The 22,039-nt window shown below is 37.6% G+C and overlaps 1 protein-coding gene across 2 annotated transcripts in view; it reads right to left on the bottom strand.

Moving 5' to 3' along the window:
• Nucleotides 1-22,039, bottom strand: part of PIP5K1B (phosphatidylinositol-4-phosphate 5-kinase type 1 beta) — a 102,859-nt gene that overhangs the window by 22,151 nt on the left and 58,669 nt on the right. For both annotated transcript variants that reach the window (XM_030512242.1, XM_030512243.1), the window contains exons 5-10: nt 18,428-18,545; nt 14,852-15,004; nt 12,647-12,946; nt 3,072-3,283; nt 667-750; nt 517-565 (exon numbers count right to left, since the gene is read on the bottom strand). In XM_030512242.1, coding sequence (XP_030368102.1) covers nt 517-565; nt 667-750; nt 3,072-3,283; nt 12,647-12,946; nt 14,852-15,004; nt 18,428-18,545 — 916 coding nt within the window. The remainder of the gene's footprint in view (nt 1-516; nt 566-666; nt 751-3,071; nt 3,284-12,646; nt 12,947-14,851; nt 15,005-18,427; nt 18,546-22,039) is intronic.

Raw genomic sequence — 22,039 nt, 5'->3', positions numbered from 1 at the left:
TAAATCGTCAGGAAAGATGTTGGACGTCTCAGATACAACTATATCATACATTTCATGCATACTCAAAAGAAGTGAAACCTAACACATTTTTTTCTTTTTAAAGGTTAATTGTGCAAGAACTTTTCTTTAGGTATTTAATTTATGAAATCACGAGTTATGAATTATACAGCCATATTCTGCAAAATCTTACTAGCATCTGAAATGCTTTTTTCACATTATGTACAATTTTTTGTTACAGATTCATCAATGTCCTGTTAAGTGGCCCTTGTCTTTTGTAAGTTAGAAGGACAAAATGATCATTTGGTTGCTTTTTAAAGATCAACAAATAAAATCACAGCATGCATTGGGAAATGGACTTAAAAGATTTCAGCAACAGCCCAAACCATGTGGTGATGGTAGACTACAAATACACCAGAGCTAGCTCTTTCCTGGTCAATGTAAGTCAAAGTTCTATTAGCTAAATCATGAGCAGTTAAAAAAAAAAATTAAAAAAAAAAAAAAAAAAAATCTACTTACCCCATCATAAACAAGAGCTTTCCAAGAATGTTCCAGCTTCTTCATTAATCTAAGCACATAAAAGCAAAATCAGAATTGCTTTATAAAATTTCTCCATTGGTATGTAATTTCAGAATAGCTTATACAATAAAAACCTGCACTTCATCTTACCGGTAAGACTGGAGAATATCAATAATGCCCATAAACAAAAGCAACTTTTCTTCTTTATGGGTTTTAGCTGGAATACCTCCCATTCTGAGAGAAACAACAAAAACATAGTTAGATTATCTTTAAAGGTATCTCTGATTATCATTTAGTAGGTGAACTGTACCCACGTGAAAACACGAAGAAATAGGCACAACATAAACCTAGATGCCACAGTGCGAAGTCAGTCAGATGCAGGTCATTTAGCATACAACTGATTTTAAACAGCAAACCTAAAGTATCTCAGATCCAGTGGTAAATGTCCATTGTAAACTCTTCCTACTTCACTACTTAGAAAAAAGGGACCATTGTTTTTGGAACCAAAAAATGAAATCCAGTTTTTGGTTTGACAGCTGCTGTTGGCATTGATGGATCCACTACAAAACTAGAAGAGAGATTGAAGATGCAACACATGCAATACCTCCAAATCTTTTTTAACAGTTTAAGAAACAAATAATACACAGCTTTGGTAGCTGAAACAGCTACCAGAGAGTTGAGAGTACATTTCCCCACTCTGCCATTAACGCACAGTAGTCTCTTCCCCTGACAAAACAGAGCTACCATCTACTCAAACTTTTTTTTTTTTTTTGGGGGGGGGGGGGGTAGGGGGTAGGGGAAGAGGGGAAAAGGAGAGATGAGGGGTAGGGAGATTTTTTATTATTCTAATCACAAAGGAAACCATGTAAATGCAAATGGAGTTTAAATTACTGTAAAACCTCATTACCATAAACTCCAGCTCAATTAACTGGTCAGACATTCAGAAGTGTTAAGTGGTTTACAAAACTATATTCTGTCAGCCTTTCCTGGAAGATATGACTGTAAATTCAAACCAGCACAAGCAGCAGTTATTGCTGCTGGGTATCCATTCTCATCCTCATGCCTGTATGGCCCAATGTTGTGGTTTAGGCTCAGTCGGCAATAAGTACCACGCAACTCCTCTCCCTGGGCAGGGTGGGGAGGAGAATTGGAAGAAAGTAAAACCCGTGGGTTGAGATAAGAAAAGTTCAATAACGAAAATAAAGTAAAATATAATAATAATAGCAGCAATCACCACATCCTGGCCAACTTCCCCCAAGTTTATACACTGGGCATGACGTGCTGTTGTATGGAATACCCCTTTGGCTAGTTTGGGTGAGGTGTCCTGTCTCTGTTTCCTCCTGGCTTCTTGTGCCTCTCGTCACTGGCAGAGCATGAGAGACTAAAAAGTCCTTGATCAGGGTAAGTGCTACTGAGCAACAACTAAAACATCGGTGTGTTATCAGCATTGTCCTCAGACTAAAGCCAAAACACAGCACTGCACCAGCTACTAAGAAGGAGAAAAATTACTATTCCAGCTGAAACCAGAACAATGACTTATATAATCAGCTTTGGCTTTCAGTTAAAAAACCAAACCAAAACGAAAACCCAACACTCCCAAAACTGCCAGTGCAACACCTCTGCCACCATACAAGAAGCATTCTTCTGTGTGAAAGTGAGTGATGCTGTAAAAACTGAGTGAAATTCAGCTTTAATTTATATTCTAGAGCTCCGAACAGCTGGAAACTCTCTAAAAATGCTAAATATCGTAATTCTCCTATTTGTTTGCTGTAGATTTAAACACATCTTTCTATATTATTATTAGTATTTACCTAGACAGCTCACTTGAGAACCAGAAGAGTAAATCCTTAATTTGAAATGAAATCCTTATTACAATGAATGACTGAATATATAGAATGAGAATGGTGAACATAACACTCTCACTAACACTGAATGTATTCCAGAGGAAACAATACAGAACCTACTGTCTATATACTTAAATTCCTGCTGCAATTTTTGCTAGGTAGAAAAATAAGAGGAAAGCAGCAGTTCTTAATCTGAGGAAGTATCCACTGTACATGGGTATGACTGCACTTCAGTGGTGGATGACAGAGTTCTACATATCATATATAATACTTTGAGATGAAAATAACCACTGTAGGAATTTCCATTTCAGTGCTGATAAATAGTATGGCTCATCAGGCTGTTTCCAGTTAAAATTAGATTACACTTGAGACTCTTGTAATAGCCATCTCATAATACCTTTTTTTATAAACGAATGCCCTTGTTCATACGTAAGTCACTCTGAAGTAACCAAATTTGCCATTGTGTATTTAAAGATGAACAATCTACTCATTAATATTTTAATTCCCTGCTCTGCAGCAAATCTTGAGGGTCCAGCTTTCTTTCTTGGAGGTGGGGGGTGTGGAGGGAATAGGGACGGAGGCTTAATCTTTCAATTTCTGAAATGCAGTATACCCTTGAATGTTTTGCCTTTTAATACCAAGTGTCACAGACTGAAGAAACAGAATGTGCATGTTTTAATAGTAACCTTAAGTGCACATTTGGGCACTTACGTGTTTGTTGTCTCTCTGGTGACAGAGTCTCCTGCCTTTCCAGGGCCCTGTATAGACTCCATGGCTGTGGAATAGAGAACTTTCTGCCCTCCTGGACGTTTTGCATCCGACGCACTCTGGGAACTCTCTCCCTCTTTTTCATTCATGTTACTGTTCAGTATGTGGATTCCCAGTAGCAGACTGTAATCCATGATCTTAAAACTTTCTAGAACCTATCAACAAAAAAGAAATGGCTGTACTAAAACAAATGAAGACTACATAAAATACGAATTACACAGCAGTATTTCGAAAACTGAAGTAACAATAATCCTTCAAAGCACAAATTTCTCTTATTAGGAAAATATGCAAAATTATAATCAAAACCATAATATATTAATATATATTAGCATATATTAATATAATATAAACAAAACCTCCACATAGGTCAAATAGCTAGTTATCTAATTAGCTCACTGCTCTTGTTACAAGTGGGAAAGAAAGATGAATAGCTGAAAGGTAACCCAATGCTACTTTGTAGTCAGAGAACGTACGTCCAGCTAGCACCTTTTTTTATTTATAGCAAATAATCAATTAATAGTTCCACCATACAATTATGAACTACAGACATCTTTAAAGTCACCAATAACACATGTTCCAGACTTTACAGAGCATTTTTGCCTACACTACTCTCTACTTCTCCTCCACCTCCTATTTATAGCTGAGAAAGTATACTTGGAGAATTTTCAAGTGTCAAAAAAAGCATTTGCTGTCACCCTCTCATTAACAGCTGATGGAATTCTGGCACAAAAATCACGCATCTTTCTTTATTAGGCAGTTTTATTTCTGAAGTATGACTTAACCAACGAGCTTTGTCTTCTAGCTCTACCAACCATTTTGCTTCTGTCAGTAGCAAGTTCCCTTTCTTCTTTCATGCACATGTACTATCGTAAGTTTCTAGTCAGTTACATCATTATGAAGTCTGGCATACTGACATTAAAAGGAAATACAGTTCAAGTCACATACAAAGGCGAATTATAATAGGCTGCTATCACATCTAGCAATATAACCAAACTGTGAGCAGACAGCAACTGTGTTCAATATTTCACATAACAGCAGTACGAAGTGGAAGGAGAAAAACCGGTAGCAACCAGGAAGGATATGATGATATTAAGGGGTCCTATAAGGATGCTGGGGAGGGACTCTTCCTTAGAGACTGTAGTGGTAGGACAAGGGGTAATGGCTTCAAACTTAAACAGGGGAAGTTTAGATTAGATATAAAGAAGTAGTTCTTTACTGTGAGGGTGGTGAGGCACTGGAATGGGTTGCCCAAGGAAGTTGTAAGTGCTCCATCCCTCGCGATGTTGAAGGCCGGGCTGGACAGAGCCTTGGGCGACATGGTTTAGTGCGAGGTGCCCTTGCCCATGGCAGGGGGGTTGAAACTAGATGATCTTAAGGTCCTTTCCAACCCTAACTATTCTATGATTCTATGATGTGCCACTTACCTCTCCTTCACCTCATGCAACTCAACAATGAACAATTCATGATACGTTTTGGCACACAATGCCATAAGATAAACATATAATTTTTGGCACAGAATCGAGAGGCAATAGTACATCTGATTTTGCAGAGATGACAAATAAAGAGCAGTAACTCCAAGTATGTAATTTTGATGAAGACTATCAAAGTGTAAATATTTTTTACACGAAACACTGAGATGGCTTGTGACCTCTGACATTTTGCAAATCCAAAATGAGATTTTTTTTTGGTAATCACCAGGAAAAGTCTAGTGATCTGTGAAACTGTATGAGGAGGAAAAGGGAATCTACTACTTAACACGTTCCTAGAGATAATTTTAACTCCAATGCCCAAGTATATAGGCAGAGGTAGAAAAGCTCTGTGTCACTCCATCAATATTTCTTATGTACTCATTATGCTAAGTAGAAGCCAAATGTACAATATAGCTGAATTCTTTTAAATCTCTGGCATTTCTCTTCCATGAAGAACACGGCATCTTAATTTTAGCACTGTTTTAAGGATTCAAAGTGAAGAAACAAAGCAGAACACACTGTAATCTAAGTGCAGAAAGCCACAGCCTCATTCTGAGTTCTAGACACAAAGAAGGAGTTTAGAAAACATCTTGCTCGGAATAATCCTGCACAGAGGTGGGGTAGTTCAAATGTAACAAGAAGGAGGCTGCCAGCCTATGGCCCTCAGTACTCCAGAGCATCCTTTGATGAGAGAGCTTACACAGGATTTGACAGGACAAAAAAGCATATTCTAAATTACCATACACCATCACAATGAAATGTAATCTAATTCAAACCTAATTCATTAAATGAAATATTATTGAGCATTGAATGGGATAACATCCACTAGAATAACTTCTTGTTTTACAATTATGAATTGCAAAAATAGTGCAACTAATAGGTACAAAGGCACTCACACTAGGTGCCAAATAAGTTCTAGAATTTTCTTTATTGCTTTCTTATTGCTATCTTTTACTCAGGCTTTCTCAGAAAGAAATTACTATACAATGCGTTAATTAGAAGTGTGTAACCAGTGGATGCCGGCCGCCAAATACTGAAAGTAGATTCTATGTAGACGGAAAAAAAACCACAAACCCCAAACCAAAACCCAAAGAACCCCACACCAATTCATCACCTGCAAAAATACCTACCTTAGTAGTACAGTCAGCAACACTGTTTATGCAAAACTAGACTACAGCAGCTAGTCAGGCTTGGAAAAAGCATTGCCACTCCTATTTTACTGTTATGAATTCAGCCTATTCTTTACTACCTTTTGAATTAGATTACATTAGACACATTATGATTTAACTGCCTTAATTACATAACCTATGTCAAGGGCTGGATGTAACCTCGTGGAAGGCTGTCGTACAATGTGCTGCTGCTTTTTCAACAGGGACCTTTTATGCAGTAAAATTAATATTTCTGACTGCATCAATTCACTGTCACTTAAACCCTTACTACTTGTACTATACAATGGACTATTCTTTGACAATTTATGACTTTGTTCTAGGATTACTGAAAAACATCATAAAAACAAGTAGCTTTTTTTTATTATTATTCCATTTCATTATGAAAATGAAACACCTGCACATCCAATGGATTAAATGCTGTACAAATTCTAACAAATAGGACATAGCCTATGAATTTTAGCCCTTGTCACTGGGACACCCTATCCATGGTCCTACTCAGATGCAGGATTGCCCAGTCTACAAAGTTTTCAGGATGTCATAATAGTATCTACCTCTCCATCTGCCTACTGGTTTGATACACAGTTCTGATTAACTCCCCTTAGAAATTTGATAAGCACATCAACCACTCCTTATGCAAATACACATCTTTTGACCAGATCTAAGCATGTTTTACTCCCCTATTTGTTTCTAAGGAAAATTCTGATACAATTCTGATGATACAAAATAATTAATGAGAATAACAAGGAAGAATCTCAGACATCAGCATTCAACAAGAACGTACTTCATGTCAAACTCTTTAGTCTGTATTAAGACAAATTTTATTTCAGACAGTGGAATTTCCAGCTGAAAATATCTGAAAGGTCCTCACATATGTATAGAATCATAGAATGGTTTGGGTTGGATAGGACCTTACGATCATTGTCATTAATATTTAACATCTCAAACCATGATTATTTTTAAATGTGTAAGTAACACATTTTGCACACACAGTTGTACAAATTAATCTGGTTTGCCAAGGAAAAGTTACAGATGCAGCACATCAAGCTATTTCTTAACATGCAGCATCCTACAATAACACAAAAACCCATAAGCCTTTTCCTGGGTCAAGGGTTGCTTGCAGGTAGCTTCGATGATTTTAGATGGAACTGCTTTTCAGAAGCAGCAGCAAGTTTTTGCTAGGAAGGTACCAAAATGAGACCCTAATCTAATGAAAAACAAACACGTCACAGTATTAAAGGGCTATATTCATAGCGAACTGAGAAAGCCCTGCAGAACACTTGATGCCATCCATGTGAGATCACTAGAAATTGATGTTAACTCCCAGAAGTACGCTCCTTGTATAGTAAAAGTGAGAGAAATTCAATCTTTACTCATGTAACTGCTCTGAAATGCACCTTGCTAGCAAAATGGCATTGGAAAATTCCAGCAAGAATATTCTTATTTCTTAGTACACAGCATGATTAAGTGTTGTATTTGAAAATGACAAGTAAACATTCAATTAATTAACTTGACATTAAATTGTTCATCTAATTTGTATTTCTGTATTTCACTAGGTACACAGATTCTATCAGCACAATGTTGTCACTTGGTCACCAAGTACTGCCTACAAGGCTGGCTTTAGCTGCTTTGACAACTTTCAGATGGCAAGTGTCACTTATCCCCTTCTAGCCTTAAGCACTATTTTGCTTTCATACCACATAAAAACTGCAGTGAAATGGCATCACAAAATACGTTGTTTCAAAACATGGAAAAATAACTCACTGAATCAGATTTTTTTTAATCTGAGCTAATCAGATGTTAAAGCATTCTGTGAATCATCTTTGATGGGGTTACATTCAGCTATCTCAGCCAGTGACTAACAGAGCAGAGCCACGGAATTTTTACTTCAGATGCAGCCAGCCCAAGCTGTCTATGTCTGTCAGAGAAATCTGCATTCATGTTGCAAACCATGCAAAAAACCTCAAGTCAGCAGGTCATTTTCATAAAAGAATCAAGGAAAATGCTACTCAAAAAAATATAATTACACAAGCTTATGAAATACAAAAAAACCCTAAAAGGTTAACCATGCAAGCATTTCCTCTTCTACAAGCATTTTGGAAAAGGGACATAGAAACTGACATAAAGAAGATTGATTCTACACTGAATCAATAATTACTCTCGAACATAAGGAAATATGTAAAAATCCTACAAAATAGAGTACTATTTGCATAATAAGCATTTCTTTGAAACTATTGTGCAAATGCCAAATGCCTAGTAATGGGTCTGGTTTAGAAACAATCTATCCTGTGAAAATGAATCATCAACCCCTCCAAAGCACATATGGAGTCACTTGTCATTTCAACAGAATTCTTAAAAAATATTGTTAACTAACAGTCCTAAAAATTACAATCCTGTTTCTGATTTCCAAAGTAGAAATGAAGAGAAATTTGAATTTAAATTGATACTACAGGAATGATAATACCTAAAGATACAAGAGATCTGCAATATCACTCCGTGTCCACTTTCCTCAAACTACCATTTTTGATAAAGAGGGCTTTCATCTAAGATTAGCACATTCTCTACTCCCATGACATGCTATCTATTATTTCTGCCCTATGCTGCAATTCAATACTCCTTCAAGTTGCACCAACACTACTGTTTGTAAGGACATGCTGTAGAATGGGCCATTGAAATTATCTGGGCTAAAGAATAATCTGTGTAGAACCTTCGAGGTAGGAAAAAAAAATAAAAATAAAAAATACAAGAAAACCAACAACTTCCCACAGTACTAAGGGTTTTGAAAAATCCAGTGAATAAATTGATCATACAAGGTCTCTGTCACCAGTGCTTCAGCACAACATAGATATTCTGTGAATTCTGTTGTTTGGCGTCTAGTTCTCCTTGAAAGTCTTAGTAGCAATGCATTTTGTTCTTCTTGTCTTGAAAAATTTTAAGCAATGAGAAAGAAAAAACCTCCATGATTTGAACTCTTTTCTGACCACAAACCAAAAAACGGCATCCACAAACTTTAATCTTCCACATTAAAGTGCAGATATTAGCTAAATAATCCTGACAATACTCCTACAAGGCATCTAATCATTCTCCTAATTTTCTAATGCAAAAGTCGACTACAAAAATTGAGTGTTCTGCCACAGAGGGAACAACACCAAGTCAAACTTTGACCATCGGGAAAGGTTTTGGTTTCCTCATCTGCAGCAAGACATGTCTTAAGGAAAGAGGTGAAGAAGAAATCAATAAAGATTATTTGGATCTTACTTCTTAGAAAGCTTTTAATTCTTTGTCTCATTCATGAGCAGAACAGTTTCTGTTAATATTTATAAGATTAATTCTATTTGAAATTCGGAGAGTCAGATCTATTCTTAAATAATTAATAATTTTATACAATAATCAGACTAGCAAAGAGCATGATTACTAAAAATAAATCACATCTACTGAAACTACCTTCCAATACTCTCAGTATTTACCATTATACAAAATATAGGCACATTGCATTTACAAATTAAAGAACTCTGAAACAAGTAAGGCTTCAAACCAAAGATTTTTAGGAAAGCTATTCAGGCAAGTGGAATTCTTTATTTTTAGTACCATTTGCCTGTAGTGTGTTCTCTGTCTCATCACCTCCACACCCCCACTAACTATGATAGTGCCTACTGGCAAGGATAGGATAGCTATAATAAGTCTCAGCAACAGTCAAGAATTTGAAAGCTAGTTCAAATTTTCAGTTGTTTATATTTTATGTATGATAAACTCAGGAATATTACATCTTTAGGAACACTATGTAATGTTACACTTCTTGGTTTAGCTAAGGTGCAAAAAGTGTGAAATGGTCTGTGTGCAGAGGTTTCAGACCCTATCACCTAGCATGTGAACATAACAAGCAGGGGAATGCAGGAACTGGGGAACGCTATCAAGCTGTACCTGTCCCAAAACATAATCTGGAGCTGCTACTGGAGATACCAGACCATGACAGACTGCCACAAGCCACTCAGCTCCATCCTCTAATCAAGCAGATCATGTACCTCATCAGAGCTGCAGGAAGGCAGACAAGAACTGATACTCCAGCAGTGGTCCACCACTGTCATACCTTCTACTACTTTTCTCTGGGGAGAGAGCTCTGTGTTAGCTGACAAGATGCTCTGTGTCAGGCTGAGGAGATATATCAGGAGGCCAGCTCAGCTAAGCAAGGAAGCCACAGCTTGAGTGTGAAAAGGCAGCATACAGGATAGGGGAGGACACACAGGCTACAAAAAAGGAATTGAAAAACATTGCCTAGGCATGTAGGGATATGGCAATTATTGTCAAGTAAGCCAAAATAGAGTTGAGACTTGCAAGGGATTGTCAAGGGCGTACAGAAGAGCTTCTACTGCTGTATTAGTGGTAAAAGGCTGACCAAAGAAAATGTGGGGCTATTGCTGAAAGGGGTGGGTGATATAGTGACAGACGCAGATCCCTGCCGCCTTCTTCGTCATCACCAGTAAGTTCTGCCAGGCCTCTGTGCTTAGTGTCAGAGCTTATGGAGGAGGGGGGCTACCAGCCTGGAATGTTTATATTGAAGAAGCAGAAAAAAACCCTAAAACATTGCTTACTGATTCTGATTGCAAATATGAACAATGAAAATATAATCCAAATTTAAGCAACACATAAGACAATTTCTTAGTCCCAAAATATTGGCAAGATCAAAAATTTCCTTTCTCTAATGAATTTTTAATTCCAGTGCCTACACTAACTTTCTTACTTCGGAATAAAATGAAAAAGAGATGGCAAGTTTTGAAGCCCTAAAAATCTAGGTGAGTTATCACTCATGCTAAGTAGCCATCCCTATACCATATAGGCAGAAAGATTTAGCTGGGCCTTTAAGAACTCCAGACTAAGTTGAGAGTTCTTAATCTAAGATTAACACACTGAGAAACATGATGTTTAGTTCAGCACTCAAGTAACATGTAGCAAGAATTTACCTATAGTTTCAAAGAACCAGTAAGAGCACCCTTTATATGTAACAATGAAATGATTGATTCTTGTTTTCACTTTTTAGTCTGTTCCCTCTTTTAGATTCCACATATTATTTTCTATATAATAGACCCCCCTGGCTTTAATTGGGTAACCTTTGACAAGTGGGAGGATGCACAAAAGGGCATCCAGATCCCCAGATGTGACATACTCATGCATTTTGCATTATCACACACGGCAGGAGCTCAGGAAACACTCACTGCAAGAGGCTACAGAAAGAACAATGTGTGGTGTTAGATAAATGCCTCACACTGCACATGCAGCTGAACATGAGATCACCCAGCTTTACGAACCAAGCACAAGACATTGCAGACTTCTGTGATAATTAAACAAGAAGTACTATTCATGTGCAAAACCAATGCTTTCCATCTTGCACCACAGGTGGCAGCAAACAACAAACTGACGTTCAGGATGCCTCTTCTATGTAATGAGTTGGTTTATTATGCAACACTCAGGATTCCCCTCAGACAAACCCAATCTTGTCTTTCCACAACCTCTGTGAATCCTATGAAACTCCAAGACCTGGATAACTGCCCTTTTACCTACTTCATATTTTCTTACCTTTGCTACAGAAAAAAAATCCATTTTACAGCAATTTTCTCTGTCCACAATAGGCACTGATTCCATTCACCAAGGTCCTCTCAAACGACAATGGCAGGTATCCTTCTCTTGCCTTGAAAATGTTATGTAGACATTAAGCACTACCTTTCACTGAGGAAGAAATTACTTTGCTCGGGAAATAAGACTACTGCCACTAGACAACCTCCTGCCCCCATTCAGTTTCCTAGTTCTTGTTAACTTACAGACTTACTGAAGCAATACTGAGCTTGCAGCTCTACATACAGTTTATCATATGTAACAACAGTACCACAGGGCTAATTGTGCCTCAGAAAAAAATAATTAAAATCTCCAAATTAGTGGAAAGCAAGAACTAGAATTTAAAAAACTCTACTAGACTACTTTCCTACAGTAATCTGATCCACAGATGGATCAGTGTAATCCTGGATGTACAGACAAAGAGAGAGAGAGCCTGCAGAAAGGGATCTGGAGGTTTTGCTGGGTGATAAACTCAGTGAGTTGGCAACATGTCCTGGTGTCCAAAATGGCCAACCCTATCATGGGGTGTCTTAAGCAGAGTATAGCTAAGGGATTGAAAGAACTGATTGTCCCACTATAGTCAGCATTGATGCTGCCTCACCTCAAGTATTGTATGCAGTTTTGGGCTCCACAGTATAAAAACAATATAAAAATATTAGCATTTGTGCAAAGGAGGGCAACAAAGCCGGTGAAAGCACTAGAGGACTTAACTTGTGAGGAGCGGATGAGGAGATTAGATTTGTTCAGCTTAGAGAACGTGACTGAGGGGTGACCTCACTTGGTGTTTACCACTTCCTCATGAGGGGAGCAGAAAGGGTGGTGCTGATCTCTGGCGCCTGGTGACAGGATGTGAGGGAATGGCTTAAAGCTGCTCAGGGAAGTTCAGATTGGATATTAGGAAAAAGTTCTCCAGTGAGAGGGTGGTCAAGCACTAGAACTAGTTCCCCAGGCCTGTTGGTGTTTAAGAAGTATTTGCACAACACTATTAGATATACAGTTTAATTTTCAGGTTGCCCTGTGTGGCATCAGGAGTTGGACTTGACGACTGTTGTGAATCCCTTCCAACTCCCATCTATGATTCTGTGATCTCAGATCCCAACTGCTTAACTAAAATACAGGTTTCATGAGTGCTTTGACATCAAAAGGTTTTCCTAATTAAATTGCATGGAAAAGGAATGGAGGTTAAACATAGAAAGCCACATCCCACTCTCTGTTTTGCTGAGGTAAATATAGAACAGATGCAAACACAGAAGTTTAAATAGTAATTTTCACTTACCCGACAATCCCGCTGTAGTGTTTTCATTAGTGCGCTGTGTGTTTCAGAGTCAAAATACAACCCTTCATGCATATCTTGCAAGAAATCCAAGTCTTTGAATGTAGGGTTGGACTTCTCCCTCTCTTTTCTTGATGCTCTCCGTTTGTATGTGGAGCCTTTCAAGTCATACGTGAAATGCATTTTCAAGGCTCGTGGCAAAACATTGTTCATTACAACAATTCTAATATTAATGCCTCCTGACTGAACACAGTACAGCCCATAAAACTTGGGTAGAAGAGTCCTTGGATTCTGGTTCAGATTCTAAAACAAAAGAGATATTGTTAAATATACCTATTCTCAATATCAAAGGACATTAACAAACACCAAAAAAACTGTACATGTTTTCTTATTCAGTACTGTTTTTTTGACCATTTGATTTTCTTTGTGGGCCTGTACTGCAGACAGGTAGCATAAATACTGCTTTTTGCCAGGAACTTAGATATGTCAAGAGCTGAGCAGTAACTGCATTTATGCCAGATTTCTCTTTCTCACATTCCACGAAAGAGCAGACTAGAAGACAAAAAGAGCAGACTAAAGCATCTCTGTACTCATTTCAGCTGGGAGAGAGTTAATTTTCTTCCTAGTAGCTGGTACAGTTTAAAACACAACACTCCCAAGGATTTAATTTATTTATTCTGACTTGAACAACCTTTGCATTCCACCTGACGGAAGGAGTTTTGGTCAAATGTAGTTCTCATTGCCTTAACTTGGATTCCAAAAACCAGAACCCCTGTCTCCACAAGGCTTCCCACATTAAGGGTTAGTGCCAAATGACCAAGCTGTCTCCACAGGTGTGTAAGGTTGTAACAGAACCACAATTGACCATCAGAAAAGGGTGAAATAATAAAAATTCCACAATAGGCAAAACACCCCCAACAAACAAACAAACAAAAAAAAAAAAACCAAACCCAAACCAAACCAAACCAAAACAAAAACCAAACAACTAGTAGAGGATAAAATTGGTGAGACCAAAAATCCTTCTTCTGAAACTACTCTCAGTTTTTGGCATGAAAAGCAAGATGGGAAAAACTACTTCATATCTTACAAGATTACTAAGTCACAATATACAACTATGGGAAGAAGGAACTTTCAAAGGAAATAATTACAGTGATTAAAGTTTTATACTTCGGAAACTGTTGCATATGGTAACAGTGAGAATAATGTTCCCAGGAACAAAGCAAAGTGGCCTTATATTCACTTGCAGTAACTCCAGCTTATGCTAAGCTGATTATCATGATTAGAAACAACAAGAAGAAAAGCACCAGCCAGCATTGCTCTTTTTGATGCTGCCAGTGCTTTTTTTTCTTTTTTTTTTTTTTTAACAAACAGTGAATCCATGTTATTTAGTGTAATAATGATAATATTCCTCATTTTTAGTACCAGTGAGAGGGTAACTTTTCAAATGTTTACTTAAGAAAGCAAAGAAAGAGAAGAAAGTCAGTCACAGGTCTAACACTCCTGCATACCACCCAGAAGAATCTCTGTTCATATGTATAGAATCATAGAATAGCTTGGGTTGGAAGGGACCTTCAAAGGTCATATAGTCATATATGAGTGGCTTTTGTTTAAAACGAAAAGAAGAATTAAGTTCTGCTTACTTTGGATCAATGGTTTCCCTTTCTGATGATGGACACACATAAAACAATACAATCAACTTAGCATTAGCCCTCAAAAAGCTCCATTTAGAAATTAAGTTTTGAATGAATTAGATGGATAAATAAATTTTTATATCATTGTTTTAACACATGAGAAATGGAAACTAGAAATAGTCCAGAAACAAAAGTGAAACTGACCAGTCTAGTTTCTTTGTCCACTCTGAGTGAAATGCAGAGGGTTAACACAAAATGGAGAAAAGAAGTAAAATCAGAAATTTAGAAATCTTTTTCTGTTACTAGCTTACTAGAAGCAAAGTTTGCTATCAAATCAGAAGATGACATTCAGCTTCATCTTGAATGCTGAAAGAGCAGCTATTATTATCTTAAATATATTCTTGATTTATATCTGTTCTTTCCGATAGGGCAGAAAATAACAAAAATATTAAGAAACATGGATAAAGCCAATGAAAGATTAAAAATCAAATGAAACCAAATCTTCAGAAGTGTGATATGAAACAAGAATAACACAGATAAAATACAGACTTAAACTACTTACCATATAATAACTTACCATATAATAACCTGGCAAGAGCTTCTGAAGAAACTCAGCCTCTTTGTGTTGAACTGTTTTGATGATGAACTCGTCATCACTAGTTACAAAAAATAAGGACCCACTGGCACCTGGGTTGGATAATTCAATCAAAGGCTCACTGCAGAGGGAGTACTGAAAGAAACAAAAATTGTTTTTCACTGCCAGTGCATGCTTTATTCAAATACCAGTTTAAAACAAAGAACTGCAGGTTCAAATAGACACAGGAGAATCATGGAGCTTATTCTTTGGTCTTCAACCACAGCAACCCTAAATTTACAGCAGTGTAAATTTACAGTGAAAATTCCAGGCCAATATTTTAAGGCTTCAGTCTTTAAAAGAAACAAAATTACACAGAATGTGAACTGTGAGTAGTATAGGCACCAGGGAATTATTCTTAGCAACACTGTATGTCTTCCAGTCTTCTCAGAGCAAAAGGAATTAATAGTTTTAGTAACAAGTATCTGGTTTATTGGGTATTGCCCAAGATGAGTTGAGTGACTCTACAAGAAAAAGCAGTTCTGGCTCTTGAAAACAGCTTTCATTAAATTCAACTGGAGTCTTGCCATTGATTTCAGCGACTGGTGATAGCAAAGAAAAGTGATACAAGAAAATCTAATAAATATGTGCTTTCGTGAACACTTGAACTGAAGAAGCATGCTTCCTATGGACTCAAAGCACTGCTTTAATGCATTTTCTTACGCTGGCTCTAGCTGAGGCTTTTCCCATGATCACAATTTTTAAGAGAGTTTTGCAAGCTATAAAAATGTTTCCTTTTTCTCTCCCTGATTCTCCAAGTTCACTCAGTTCCAATTAATACAAGAGACCTTTCTTATTAATCCTATAGTTGCCCTTGTCTACTGATAGAACAATACTGGTCTGTAACTACAGACGTTCTGCACATACCAGCAGTTGTATTGCAACCCCTGTGTTTTTCTTGCCAAAATATATAAAGCTTCATGAATAATTCTCATTGTTGTAAGCATTTGAAACCAATTATCCTAAACATTAAAGCTCAATAAAACAGTATAGCATAAGCACAAGTTATTAACTTACAGTGTGTCATTTTACAGTTGAATTCATTCCTGTAAAAGAAAAGTCTACCCAGCAACTGCTGCTATACAAAGAGCCCAGCTAGTTTTGACCGAACGCTTATGAAAGCCAAATCAAAACTGAAAAGTAAGAAAATCCCCAAGTCCCTAACAATTAAGTACTTTATGGCCAAGAAGTTTCTCTGCAAAATACGAGTACCCCATGAGGTGACAATTTAATTCTGCCAGCTGCTCAAATGTATTTACCCGCGTTATCGAGTCTGACTCCTACAGCACATTACTGCTCAACCTCCTTGGAAAAGGTGAAACTGTAAATCTTTGGGCTTTTGTCATTGCAAATTAACAGTGTCAACTCACACATGCTTGCTGTAATTTCTCCTCTTTTTACTTTACTTCCTTTCCCCTGCAGCCACAATTGGACCAACACTTGGCATATTGTTATAGTAGCGTATTTTAGATACTGAATTGGAATTTCACTCACAACATGATAGATCCACATTCCGCAGAAACAAGGGAGTCTGTTCAGTCAGAACCCTGACACATCCTATTGTGAACAAACTCTTTAACAGATGTTTTTGTTCATGACCAATTGGGAAAAGGGGCCCAAACTAAAACTAGTTTTGTTTTATAATCATAGTACCCCCTTTGATCACATCTGCCTCTGGACCTCAAGGGACTGCAACCTGCTCTGATTGTGAAGTGATGCCCATTTTGAATCAGAAACAAGAGAAATGGATCCTGACATGCTTGCAGAGCAAGCATAACCCTAACAGATGCATGCATCGGTTACCACAACACACACTGAAATTCCAACTGTATTTCAGAAAAATATCTGTTTGTTGAAGGCAATCTGCTTTTGCATTTCCAAGAAAAGAAGGTGCACTTAATCTTGAAACTAGTTTCTCTAGTTGCCCCCTTTTCTTGGAAACATACCACTAGAGTCTTTCGCTGTGCCGAGGAAAAAGAATCTGCAATAAGCTGCCTTTACTGGGAATTTCCCTCAGACATTTTGTAGTTGAACTGGGTGTCACAAATCTCTTAACAGCAGCAAGCAGCCTTTCTATAATCTTTAATTGATGCTACTGCAAATGCTTCCTTGGATGGAATATAAGTTGCAGGTAACAATAGCTGTATTCTAGGAAGTATAGCCTTTTTAGCAGCTAGCAACACAGCCCACATACTTCATTTTTTGCCAAATCCATTAGTAACTTATTACATAATGACACATCTGTCCCTCACAACATCCTTGTCTCCTAACTGGAAAGGCATGTATTTTATGGAATTGGCTGGATGTTTGCACTCAAAGACTTGCAGTCAATGGCTTGATGTCCAAATGGGGACCAGTGATGTGTGGTGCTCCTCAGGGTTTGGTATTAGGACCAGAGCTGTTTAACACCTTTGTTGGTGGCATGGACAGTGGGATTGATGCACCCTCAGCAAGTTTGTGACTGGCAGGTCGAAGGAGGTGATTCTCACCCTCTACTCTGCTCTCTTGAGACCCCACCTGCCGTACTGCATTCAGCTCTGCGGGCTTGGACCTGCTTGAGTGAGTCCCGAGGAGGGCCACAAAGATGATCAGAGGGCTGGAGCAACTCTCCTATGAAGACAAGTTGGGAGAGTTGGGTTTGTTCAGCCTGGAGAAGAGAAGGCTCTGGGGAGACCTCATACCAGCCTTCAACTGCCTAAAGGGGGCCTACAAGAAATCTGGAGAGGGACTTCTTACAAGGACATGTAGTGATAGGACAAGGGAGAGTAGCTTTAAACTGGAAAAGAATGAGTTAACATAAAACTCTGACATATAAAACTGCTAATTTGTACTGGGACTCTGATTTGTTGGGTGGACTGCCATGAGACAAACCAGACACGAGGCAAACATCTAGAAAACAATTCGGCTCTTTACTTTCACACTACCCTTCCAAAAGCAGAACTACTGGTGAAGTAAAATAGTGAATCCTTGTTCCTGATAGTGCACAAAGTGGTTTTACCAAGTAAAGCCTGCTTTCATGATAGCAGCAAATGCATCACTTCTTTCTCACTTAAACAGCTCAATACTGAAGAGGAGTAAGTCTTCAAACTATAAAAGACAGAGAATGAAGGCGATACTCTGAAATGCTTCTTTTCTGGCCTGCCACCCACTTTTCTCAGGGCTACATGGGAAGATCTGCAGACAAACACTTATTTAATGAAGAGAATGTAAATAATACAAGAGCACTTTATTAGAACTGAATTGGTAGAAGTCACACAACTATTGATTATAGCTTCTCTAGAACCAACACCTGAATGACCCAAGTCAATTAATACTAGTCAATTAGCAAGGCAGGTTTTTACAGGAAAGATGAAGAATTAAAATTTTCATAAAACACTAAAAGTATTCTCTAGTTATAAACTACTTCACAAATAAAATTTACTACCCATTTGGGCACCATTAAAGCATCCTTTTCTGCCACTATGAGACTAGTACATATTACAATCATTTGTAACTCAAAAGAAAACTGCAGTCTCTTACCAAGTAATCATCAGGCTTGATACCAAAAAGTTCTCTGAAATAGCGGAAGGCAAGAGGTGCATACGTCTTAAATCTGAAGTCCGGGTAATGATGAGCAGGGGTGAGATTGCTCCCTTCACTGAAAACAAAAACAGAAATAAACCAAACCCAATTATTTCTGAGCATTTTTTAGCAACTTCCTTCTTGCAGCTAGATTTACAGTAAAGTTGTTTTAACTCAACTATTGGCTTTCTGAGACAAAAGTCACAAATGCAGATAAACCTCCCTATCACCATTAGTCAGTGTAATAGAAATGTCTGACAGAGATATAATACAATAGTGCCAGCAAATTCCTTTTTCCCACCTTAAAGGGAATGACTATTTTCACCACCCATATCCATTTGCATAAATATCAAGTTTAAACTAATGCTACAATTTCTGATAGCCCTCCAAGGTAAGCCAGTCTAATAGTTTACTTACACAGGAAGGGTCACCACTACCTCATGTAAGTTCTTGCAAAAAGTTTGGAAGTCAGTGCAGCAAAACACCTTCACACTAGCTTGGTGACCTGAAGTGGTCTGCAGGGAAGTCAGATGGATACTAAGGACAGCACAGCACAGAGGGCAGAACTGTGCAGCCAGAGCAATGGCAAGGATGCAGGACTACACATTTTTTGATGCCAGCGAACATTGATTGGTTCTGCCATATTTATGAACCAGCATTCTCAGCACTAGTCTCTGACTTTAAAGTGGTTTTCTATTTGTCTTCCTGTCAAGTCATATGTTTTACCTCACTTCAATCTAAACCAGCACTAGCTTACATGCTCAGTTGGTTAAATAGGAACACATGGTACAGGCCCTTAGGGGAATTCTGGAGAATGGTATGCAGTTACATGCAAGCTACAGATTCAAACTAGAAGAGGCACAAAGACTACTAGGGTGACCAGCCTGGAAGACAGCTGAAGGAAGAGGTCAGCATCAAAATCCTGCCAGAAGTAAACAAACAAATAAATGAAAAACACCACCACCTCCCTCACTCCCCTTGCTTGTGGTTTCATTTATGACGGAACCAAAAGAAAGCTTTTAAGTAGAAAAGTTCTATGCTATTATTTCAATACAAACAAGCACAGCTTTAAGACAAAATTTGGTTAGTCTCTGAATGGTTTGACAAATGAGCACAAAATCCAAGGCTTGACACAGTGGATGAAATCAGCTCTTTCAGTACTTGTTTAGTCATTTACCCTAACTAAATTATTCAGAAAGGCAGCATGTAGCCCTATGATTGGCAAGAAAAATATCCAAAGTATACAAAAAAGAAAAAGAAAAGGAAAAAAAGCTATGAATTCACACAGCTATGAAAAGGAATAAACTCTAAGCAATGTTCCTGTAAAGGCTAAATTAAGCATCACGAAAATATTTAAGAGCTTTGATCTTGTACAATTAATGCTTGTCATATGAACTTATCAATAACAATTTGATGACAGAATTCTACCCAACCTACCTTAGCTGCCCCTGCATGCATACTGCCAAAACCCAACAGAACTGAAATGCCACTAATTAAACAGTGTGAGCTGGTGAACAAGCTTTCTCAGGCTCTAGGCTCAGAAGGCGCATACTCTAGACTCTTGAATAGAAAGCAAAGGAGGGAAAAACAAACCTAATTTCTATCTGGAAACTACAAATAAAAAGATGCAGAAAACCAAGAACTGAATACAAAAACATTAGAAAACTACTGCTTCTTGGAGTGCTAAACCATACAGTTGACAGCTAGTGAAGGCTGCCTAGTCCTAATGAACTCATCTGATCACTTTATAGCCTACTGTATCACAACTTCAAGGCATTAAAATCAAATCCACATGCATTTTGTTGTTCCATTATATAGCAAAAAATTAAAATCAGTAGAATACCAATTCTACTGATGGTAGTTTTTCTTTCCAATTAAGACTGGCTAATGCTTTTTCTTATAAGGTCTTTCAGCTGATCAGAACACTGACAGTTTTATCTGACATTGTTTCATATATCTAGATGCATCTCACTGAATTTTTGTGCAATATGAAGATGCCACATAGGTAATATATAGCTACACTGGGGACCTGGAGGCATACTTGTAAATACATTTAACTGTTTTAAGAAGCAGACAGTTAAGATGCAGAACAGAGTGTTCTCTGCTGAACCACTACATCACCATCAGGTAAGATTAATCATCTAAACTTTATAAAAAAGTCCTATCTTTTGGTACATAAATACCTTTACAAATCTGCTTCCTGCAGCCATAACTTAAAAGCTTCTTTTGTGAAAGTGTGGCAATAAATAGATTACCTGTCCTTACTATACCAGAACACGCACCATGATTGGAACTTCACCAAGCTGAAATGAAGATAGGTTTGCTATGATAATACCATGAGTCTAAGCCTTTTCATAACTGCATATGGAGTAAAATGATCAATTCTGGGTCTGCAGGTGGACAGCAATGCATAGTAGCTGGAGATTTATTCCAGAATAATTGCAAAACAGAGTAATTATTTTGGAACAGCATTGACACAGAGGCAATTTATGTATTTAGAGCACGTGAGTTTAATTTATTACAGTCAATATAACAGTCAATTTCACTACGCAGGCAAGTTTCCTTCTTCTTTGTAAAATCATCTTTAAAACCCCTTTTACTAAAGGTCTTCTGTTAAACATACTAATTCATTTCAGCTTCATTGCCTAATAGAATAGTTTACAGGATCCCAAAAGTAAGCTCTTCTGTGATGCAAGAAGCAAGCCGGACACAAATTTATGATTTATTGGTTACTCCTCTGGAAGAAAGTTTGTAAGATCTTCTTGTTGCTACTTTTAGCAGAAAAAGTAGCCTCACCTCCAGTAATTTCCTACAGTAACGAAAAACATCAAATTCCTTGTGGCTGACTATGTTCTTATTCTTACCTGAAAAGGACAGTTTCTACTGTACAGAATACTTGATGTAAATACACCTCTAGCTTACTTAGACATGAAATTATTCACCTTCTACTTCATTAGCTCTTGAGAGTTGTGGTTTTTCCCCCACATTTTCTTAGCACATTTTACAAGGGTGTTTCACTCTCGCTGGATAAAGTATATGCACAAAGCACCACATATAACGATTTTTAATCAGGCTAGGGAGTTTCATGGGGACAATTATGTCTTTGAAGTTGAACAAGAAAAACACCTGTGATTTGCTGACAAATTTAATCCACAAAATAAAGCTTTGGATATAATAGAAATGTACTCTATCATAAAAAAGAAGGTAATCGTGTATTTTTTCCTGTCAGATAGCTTAGGAAAGGAGAAAAGAAAGGCTTTTAATACCAGCTTTGACTCTAGCAATCTTGAGGAATTCAAGTCTCTGTGTACAAGCTACAACAAACAATATAGGCTTTGTAAAGATTAGGAAGCAATTGTAACTTATGAGGTATTTTAAAAACCTTGGCTGTAAGACCACACAAAAGCAAAAGCTTGGTAGATAGAACAAAAAAAGAGATATTAAGCTTACTGTGTGAGTTTAATACTTCAGTTTTAGATTTTTTTTGTTTTAAATCAAGCACACCTAGAAATGACAGTGTGTTCATCTTGACCTATTTTTTACTAAATGTCGATGGTTGATCTAAAGCGT

The sequence above is a fragment of the Strigops habroptila genome, chromosome Z (genome assembly GCF_004027225.2).
Source record: "Strigops habroptila isolate Jane chromosome Z, bStrHab1.2.pri, whole genome shotgun sequence".
Taxonomy (NCBI): Eukaryota; Metazoa; Chordata; class Aves; order Psittaciformes; family Psittacidae; genus Strigops; species Strigops habroptila.
This window is presented reverse-complemented; position numbering and strand designations above follow the sequence as displayed.